At 46.4% G+C, this 8,915-nt stretch overlaps 1 protein-coding gene across 1 annotated transcript in view; it reads right to left on the minus strand.

Annotated features, from left to right (window-relative positions):
- The window catches only part of ARHGAP42 (Rho GTPase activating protein 42), a 168,940-nt gene extending 161,791 nt beyond the window's left edge, over positions 1 to 7,149 (minus strand). The window contains exon 1 of the mRNA XM_083609686.1: positions 6,600 to 7,149. Coding sequence (XP_083465812.1) covers positions 6,600 to 6,753 — 154 coding nt within the window. The 5' untranslated portion in view covers positions 6,754 to 7,149. The remainder of the gene's footprint in view (positions 1 to 6,599) is intronic.
- Positions 7,150 to 8,915: the final 1,766 nt, after the last annotated feature.

The raw sequence follows: 8,915 nt of genomic DNA on the forward strand, positions 1-8,915 counted from the left end.
TTCTTTTGTCACCGTCCTTCTAAAAGGGACCCAGAGATTCAATTTGCAGAAATTAAGTCAAGCGAGCCTTTTTCTTGCTAATGGTGTGTTAGTTTTGACAGCTCTTTCCTAAATTCATTATGAGCAGCGAGTGCTACTGAGATCAACATGGCATGTTCAAAATCCAGCCTTTTTTGGAGCTATTTTCTCACAACAGAGGCAGTTGACATGATAGGTGGGTGGGAGGAAACTACTAGAATTATTCAGGCCATCTTTTTGCAAATGCAAACTATTTCTCGTGGCTTTTTAGGGATACACTCCTGGGCTGCATGCTTTATATATAAAAAAATTCTGCATCTTGAATATGCGATAAAATGTTTTCAATGACTGTATTTTTATGCTTGTGGATTAAAAAACAAACAAGACACAAACTAGAACACTTCGGAATAACCTACCAAAATTGCTGTCCTTATACTAGATCCGATGTTGCAGTGTGATGAAACCTTTAGAATGTGATATTTATTTAATCCAACCCCTCAAGGCACAAAGTCTTATGAAAGCCACTTGCAAATATTTAACCCTTCGCAGGAAGCAAGAAGTGTTGTCACCTGATTCTAAAGACATGGGGAGGAAGGGAAGGTTGTAATTTAGGCTGCAATCCTAATTGTACAGCCGGCGTCTAAAACTCCCATTCTTCTAGGCGCATTTTGCAACAGGGAATTTCAGAGCAGTTTCTAAGCTCTGGGCGCAGTATTGCGCCTAAGATTTCAGATTAAAAATGCAGAGTGGAAGAAAAGGAAGACCTTTTTCTGCCTCCCCACTTCCAGCTACTCTCTGAAGACTGGAGAAGAGACCCTCTTAAGAATATTAGGGGGGTGGGCAGGGGAAGGACTAGACCATGTGAAAAATGAACATATTTTAGCTGCAGTTCATTCATTTCCAGCTTTGTATTCATGTTATGAAACAAGTGTGCCTAGACATTCTGTTGTTGCGTCCATAACCTAGCCTTAAGGTGCCATTTAGCTCCTAGTTTTCACATCTCAGTTTCTGACACTGAGACAACTGTCATTAAGTGGTATAAAGGTAAAGGTAAAGGGACCCCTGACCATTAGATCCAGTCGTGGCCGACTCTGGGGTTGCGGCGCTCATCTCGCTTTATTGGCCAAGGGAGCTGGCGTACAGCTTCCAGGTCATGTGGCCAGCATGACTAAGTCACTTCTGGTGAACCAGAGCAGCGCACAGAAACGCTGTTTACCTTCCCACTGGAGCAGTACCTATTTATCTACTTGCACTTTGACGTGCTTTTGAACTGCTAGGTTGGCAGGAGCAGGGACCAAGCAACGGGAGCTCACCCCGTTGCGGGGATTCGAACCGCCGACCTTCTGATCAGCAAGTCCTAGGCTCTGTGGTTTAACCCACAGCGCCACCCGCGTCCCCATTAAGTGGTATATAAACTGTCTAAATAAAGACATAACTATCTTAAAATAAGAAGCTGTCTATAGCATATTCCCCCTGGATAGCTCAGTTGATAGAGCATGAGGCGGTTAATTCCAGGGTCGTGGGTTCGAGTCCCAATGATTACTGCATTGCAAGGGGTTGGACTAGATGATCCTTGCAGTCCCTTCCAACTCTACAATACTATACTATGCTTCTATTGTTCTTTGACCTCAACTACTCAGACTCTTGCTATTTTGCTGGCATTAAGCAATCAATCACCTCCTTTTATAAAATAAAAAAAAGGAAAAACTTCAGTTGAATATTTGGCACACAATGCTTTGAGTTCCTACAAATTTCCCCGGAAAGATCTGCAACAGCAAGGCATGCAGCAACCCATTCCCCTTCACTCACTTACTGAGGAGTTCAGCTTGAGAAACTACAACATATTTGGTGCTCTTGAATTCCTTCCTCCCCCGCACCCCCCAAAAGAGAACTTCGTATGGCAAGGAAACCGATGGAGAAAAATGCACTGGGAAGTGTAGGATAACAACTGCTGGACGCAAAGTCATCTCACCCGCTTGCAAACAAATCAGGATGAATGCAAAGGCTGCATAACCTTCCTGCTAACTCTGTGCAAACAAATGAATGCTCAATAAACAGCTGAGGCGCAAACTTTGTGCAAACAATTCGGGAGGAATGCTCAATCAACAGGTCACTTGGAAGCGTCCTTCGTCAGGTTAGGGCCCAACAAGATGTGATGTTAAATGTCCCTTCTCCGCGGTGACTCTGGAATGCCCTCCTCCATGGAGGCTTGACTGGCGCCCGCCGACACTACAGATTTCCACCATCAGGTTAAGACATCGGGGTAGCCAACTTGGCGCTCTCTTGGACTACAACTCCCAGCTTCCATGACCACTAGTCATGCCTGCTGGGAGTTGTAGTTCAAGAGCACCTGCAGGGCAGCTGTAGGTTAGCGATCCTTGGGTTAAGACAGTGGCATCTGCCCAGGCATTTCATTTGATCTGCCCAATTACAGTGGTACCTCGGGTTACATACGCTTCAGGTTACAGACTCTGCTAACCCAGAAATAGTGCTTCAGGTTAAGAACTTTGCTTCAGGATAAGAAAAGAAATCGTGCTCCGGCGGCGCGGCGGCAGCAGGAGGCCTCATTAGCTAAAGTGGTGTTTCAGGTTAAGAACAGTTTCAGGTTAAGAACAGACCTCCGGAACGAATTACTGGTAAGTACTTAACCCGAGGTACCACTGTATTTTGCATTATTCTTGCCTCTGATTTTTATTGCCATGTGAAGGGTTTTCCACTGCTTTTGATATACCGTATTTTTATTGCTGTGCTCGCCATTGATGAAAGCGTGGGTTAGATTTTTCATTTTAAAAAAATAAAACACAACATTAACAACATGCAAGTTGTTGGTTTTTTTAAAAAAAACTGCAAATAGCATCAGCTGGGAGGAGCTGATAATTACTGAGATATCAGTGGGTGGGTCGGAGGAGAAGCAAGTTTAACACTTTCCTCCCCATATGTGGTCTTGAGGAAAATTCCTCCTATGGAAGTGCTGTTTGCATTGGGAAGAAAACTTCCTATTGGCACCTATGAGAGAATTTACTCCCCAAAGCTTATTAATAGTTTCAGAACTGGGTTTTTCCAGCAGACCGCAACAGGGGTCGAAAGGGTTAAATTCCCTCTCTCCTGCTTGCTGCCCTCCCAGTAATTATCGCATTTAATGCTAGTTTGTCCCTTCGAGATAGCATTTGGAGAGGAGACAAAGCATAAACATTTAGCAAGAATGACCTCAGTGGCAGGGGTTGCAATCATTTACCTCCAGCAACAGGGTTAGGCAAGGGTTAAAAACAGAGGTTCCTGTTCTTTTCCCAGCTTCCTAAATATATTTCTGGGGGAGAATTATGGGAAGTCAACTTACACCGAAAAGAAGAGACGCAGCCAGAATCGAATTCAAGGAACGGAACACAGAAGCAAAGTAATAACGATCCTTTCACATCATGTCATGCGCTCTGGTTCACAATTCCAGATACCCGCTCATTCTATAAGGAGCATGAGACTCTGAATCTCAGGGCCATAGGTTCAAGCCCCACTTTGGGCAAAAAAATTCCTGCATTGTAGGGGGTTGGACTAGATGACCATTGTGGTCCCTTCCAACTGTACAATTCTATGATGTATGAAACCATCGGGGGGGGGGGGAGATATATGTACCACTGTCTAAGCCTGGCAGAAGGGCAACAATACAGTGAAATACAGTGGTACCTCGGGTTACATACGCTTCAGGTTACAGACTCCGCTAACCCAGAAATAGTACCTCTGGTTAAGAACTTTGCTTCAGGATGAGAACAGAAATCGTGCTCTGCCAGCGCGGCAGCAGCGGGAGGCCCCATTAGCTAAAGTGGCGTTTCAGGTTAAGAACGGACCTTCGGAACGAATTAAGTACTTAACCCGAGGTACCACTGTAGTGGCCCCACCCTCTCTGGTTCTGCTACCACCAGGACCCCCCCCCCTTTTTGTGGGGACTTACACCATCCTTGGCTCAACTGGCTGAGCCCTGGATGAGGAAGTTGTGCCAGCATATCTTGAGCTAATCCGGGTCTGGAGACTTAACGCCACAGGCTGAGTCAGGAATTAAATAGCCGAGCCAAAGATCTGCTGCATGCATCCTAAGTTGCTCATCATCCCAGAGGATCTCGCCATAACACTGCCCTCTTACAGACAAGAGGCATCACCCAATTCAATGGGAGTGTGTCTAAGAATGTGTGTCACAGAACCATGCAGGATCAAACACACCCCTGTAAAAATAATAACACAAACATCTGATGCAGAAAGTGGATGAACTTCATTTGCCAACTGCTTTTACAGTAAGTTTTGGAGGAGTATTTTGCAAGTTTCGACCAGCGGTTTTTAGTTTTTACACATTTATTCTGCCTGGTTCTGTTTTTTAAATTGGTTTCCACCCTTCCCATTCATTCCGTGTTCTTTCTATAACAGCGATATACCAGAAGAGAGACACAATACTTACTTAAAGCGACTTGCAAAAAATTAGTATCTTGGACACCGCTTTGACTAACTGCATGGAAAAGGAATTAAGGCTGCAATGCTAACACACACTTGCTAGGGAGTAAGCCCCATTGACCACAGTGCAGTCTAGGTAAAGGTAAAGGCACCCCTGACCATTAGGTCCAGTCGTGACCAACTCTGGGGTTGTGGCGCTCATCTCACTTTATTGACCAAGGGAGCCAGCGTACAGCTTCCAGGTCGTGTGGCCAGCATGACTAAGCCGCTTCTGGTGAACCAGAGCAGTGCATGGAAACACCATTTACCTTCCCACCGGAGCAGTACCTATTTATCTACTTGCAGTGGCGTGCTTTCAAACTGCTAGGTTGGCAGGAGCAGGGACTGAACAATGGGAGTTCACCCCGTCGTGGGGATTTGAACCGCCGACCTTCTGATCAGCAAGTCCTAGGCTCTGTGGTTTAACCCACAGTGCCACCCGGGTCCCTACAGTGCAGCCTACTTCTGAGTAACCCCACTGGTCAACTACAGACCCACAGGCGTCTACCGGAAAGGAAGCTCCATTTAATGGGTTGGCCTTCTGAGAAAACATGCACAAAGATCCAGCTGCAAGAGTTTTGAGATTGTAAACTCCTAGGAGGCAGGGACCCATCATTGTTGTTTTGACTCTGTACAGCAACTCTGAATGAGACGAGTATAATCATTAGGCTATCAAAAACGAATTAGGAAGGAAAGTTTGAAGCAGAGGAAAAAATATGTCACTGGATATGTCTCACACTCATAGGAGCATAGGAAGCTGCCTTCTACTGAATCAAACCATTAATTCATCTAGTTTAATGTTGTCTACACTGACTGGCAGCTTCAGGCAGGGGTATCTCCCAGCACTACCTGGAGCTACCCCAAATCGAACCCAACAGGCTATCCATGCAAAAGCAAAATACTTTGCTGCAGAACTATGACCCTTCTTCCTCAATCTGCCTCACACTAAGACCATTGCTCTATCTAGTTCAATGTTGTCTACACTGACTAGCAGCAGCTCTCCAGAGTTTAAGGCTGGGGAATGTCCCATCTAAACATGGAGATGTCCCAGACCGAACCTGACACATTACCCACACAAAGCAAAACACTCTGCTACTGAATTATGACACTTCTCCTAAAGCTGTTTTCTACTAAGCTCGACCATTGGCTCATCTGCCAGCAGAGCCAGTGTGGTGTAGTGGTTCTGTAGACTGTTAGACTAGGAGCTGGGTTCAAATCCCCACTCAGCCATAAAACACACTGGGAGCCAGTTGCTGCCTTTCAGCCCAACCTACCTCACAGGGCAGTTGTGGGGATTAAAGGAGGAGGGGAGAACTATGCATGCCACCTTGAACTCCTTAGAGGGAAAGGTGGATTATAAATCCAATAGATGACCTTCTCTATGTCCCCAGTCCTGGCAGGTTCGGAGGGTGACAACACAAGAACGGGGCCTTTTCTGTGGTGGCTCCCCATCTGTGGAATGCTCTCTCCAGAGAGGCTCGTTTGGCACCATCTTTACATATTTTATCCCCCACCCTGCAAAAACGCTCCTCTTTACCCAGGCCTTTGACCATTAAATAATCTAAGGCCTTTTATAGCTGTGGAGGCAGGGATTGTTATTATGATTATTTTACTATCATGCTATTTATTTATTACGCTTTTAATGTTTTTATTATTATGCTCTGTAAAATGTGTTCTTAACGCTGTGCAACGCCCTGAGATCTTTTGATAAAGGGAGGTATATAAAGTAATTAAATAACAATAAATAAATAAGGGTCAATAAACGGACCAGCAGCGGCTCTCCACTCACACAAGGAGGGGGACACACAGACGCACACCTGGAGATGCCACCAGCGGGACCTTTTCTGAATGCCGAGCAGCTGCCCTTGCCCGGAGCTACGCCCCTTCCCCACCAAGCACGTACGTGTCCCAGTCCCGGGACGACGGCGCCGCGAGAGAACTTTTTCGCCTTCCGACAGGGGCGCGCTTTCGCCGGATCCATTCAAACAAAAGAACAGTTCTTCTTCCCCGCCCCCTGTGCGCAAAGGGGATCGCGCCACCGCCGGGCATTTCCCCCCCGCGCCCCGCCCGCACCCGCTTCCCCCGCACTTTACCCCGCGGTTACTTACTCCGGAGCGCCCCGATGAGCAGGCTGCCGTCCTTGATGAGCTCCTTGATGAACTTGTTGGTCCTCTCCAGCTCCACCTCGTGACATTTCAGCCTCTCGCGAAAATCCGGGCTATCCAAATACGAGTCGCTGAACTCCAGGGTGGGCAGCCCCATGGCACCGGCAGAGAGGGCGAGGAGGAGGCGGAAGAAGAAGAAACGCCGGGCCGAAGGGTCGGGGGGACTTCGGCGAAGCCCGCGGGCACCGGGGTGCGGGGTCTCGCCGCCCGCTCTCCAGCCCAAGCCGCGCGCAAAAACGGGACTGTCAGCTGGTTACATGGCGCAGCCCCAGGCGCATCGCTGGAGCCACGGCGCGGCGATGGCTGCGTTCCGCTGCTGCTGCTGCCGCCGCACTCCTCTTCCGGCAGATCCGGGCTTTGCCGTCTTCCCCGCCAGCCCCGCCGCGCTTAACCCTTCTCTGAGGCTCCCTCGGCCGGGCCAAGGAAACTCTCCTCCCAGGTCAAGGGAGGGAGACGCGCCACAGGGGGGAGACCGAGAGGAGAGCGTTCTGGTTTCGCGCGTCTGGCCCAATCAGGGCGCGCGGCCGCCACCCGCCCACCCCTCCCGCGCCCACGGGGCCACGCCCCCGCGGGATCCTGCTCAAGACTTGGGGAAAGTTCTTTGGGAAGGCCATCCCAACGAGAGAGCCTCCGTACCTCCAAAAAGGGAAGGGGGAAAGAAAAAGGGAAAAAAGCATTTGTTTCCATTTGCGATAGGTTTCAAACGACGCTGTTCTAGGTCATAATAGGTTACAGTCGACCAACTCTGGCGCTATATGTGTAGTGCATGCTTTATATATAACTTTTTGAAAACTCAGCAGTCCATCAAAATGAAGAGCTTCCCTATCTCCAGAAAAGTAAAATAGAAGCGTATTATTTTATATTTGCAATAGGTTTCAATGATACCGTTCTATATGTCATAATGGTTTGCAGTGCATGCTTTTTAGAATCACGGAATTGTAGCGTTGGAAGGGACCACAAAGGACATCTAACCCAACCCGCTACAAATATAGTGGTATCTCGCATTACATACGCTTCAGGTTACAGACTCTGCTAACCCCGAAATAGTGCGTCAGGTTAAAAACTTTGCTTCAGGATGAGAACAGAAATCGTGCTCCGGCAGCACGGCAGCAGCAGGAGGCCCCATTAGCTAAAGTGGTGTTTCAGGTTAGGAACAGTTTCAGGTTAAGTACGGACCTCCGGAACGAATTAAGTACTTAACCCGAGGTACCACTGTACGAGAATCTTTTGCCAAAGGTGGGGCTCAAACCTACGACTCTCATGTTCCCCTGACTGAGCTATAAAGCTGGGCGTGTGGGGGCGTGCACACTCTCTCTCTCTGTGTTTATATTTGAAAAGGGAGCCATCAGTCAGAAATTAGTGCTTCCCTCTAAAATTATAGAAGAAAATAGCTTTTATTTTATCTTTGTGATAAAATGGTGCTGCTATAGGTTATAGTGGGCTGCATATTTCTCTAGCATGTGTATATTGCGTATGCTTTTAAAAATATACATACAGTATATTATTATTTTTGAAAATACAGCTGTAAAAAGTCAATAGGATGTACAGATCAATAAAAAAGGATAAAAACCCCACAGCCATGCATGCTTTTGAACTTTACTGAGTTGCATTCAATTAACTTCACTCAGAGCAGAATCCTTTAAATTCATGAGCATGACTACCTTAGGTTCATTAATTTCAAGGGATCCGCTTTGAAGGAAAGTTAGTTGAATGCAACCCAGTAAAGTTCAAAAGCAGGCAGTATATATACAATTTCAATATATTGGCCAATAAAAATAGCAACTTCCAAACTTTTGTCTTAAGCCTATCCCATTGGCTAACGAAAGGGCTTGAGTTTTTCTACAATGGGTAAATTCTGCAAAAGTTTTCCTATGCATACATACACCTGGGTGTGGGATTTCTAATCCACCCTCACTCAGAGGATCCCGGTAGGACAAACAGGTCAGTAAAACAATACTTTTTAAAAAAGAAATCTGAAAACATTAAAAATATACTGTATATGTAATATTTCATGTGCAGAACATACAAATTGATTACCTTAGTAATCCTTATACAGCAGGCCAGTAATAATATAGCCCAATAAATATTGCAAACAGAAACGGAAAAATAATATTATGAGGGTTAGGGTTAGAGCTAATCCTACCATCCAAACTATAAATGTAACAATGTGTGGAAGGGGATAAAGTTATCGTAATTAGCAACAACAAAGAGAATTATTTGTGGCATAAGCTTTCGTGGACTATAGTCCACTTTAATCAG

The sequence above is a fragment of the Podarcis filfolensis genome (genome assembly GCF_964270895.1).
Source record: "Podarcis filfolensis genome assembly, chromosome: 4".
Taxonomy (NCBI): Eukaryota; Metazoa; Chordata; class Lepidosauria; order Squamata; family Lacertidae; genus Podarcis; species Podarcis filfolensis.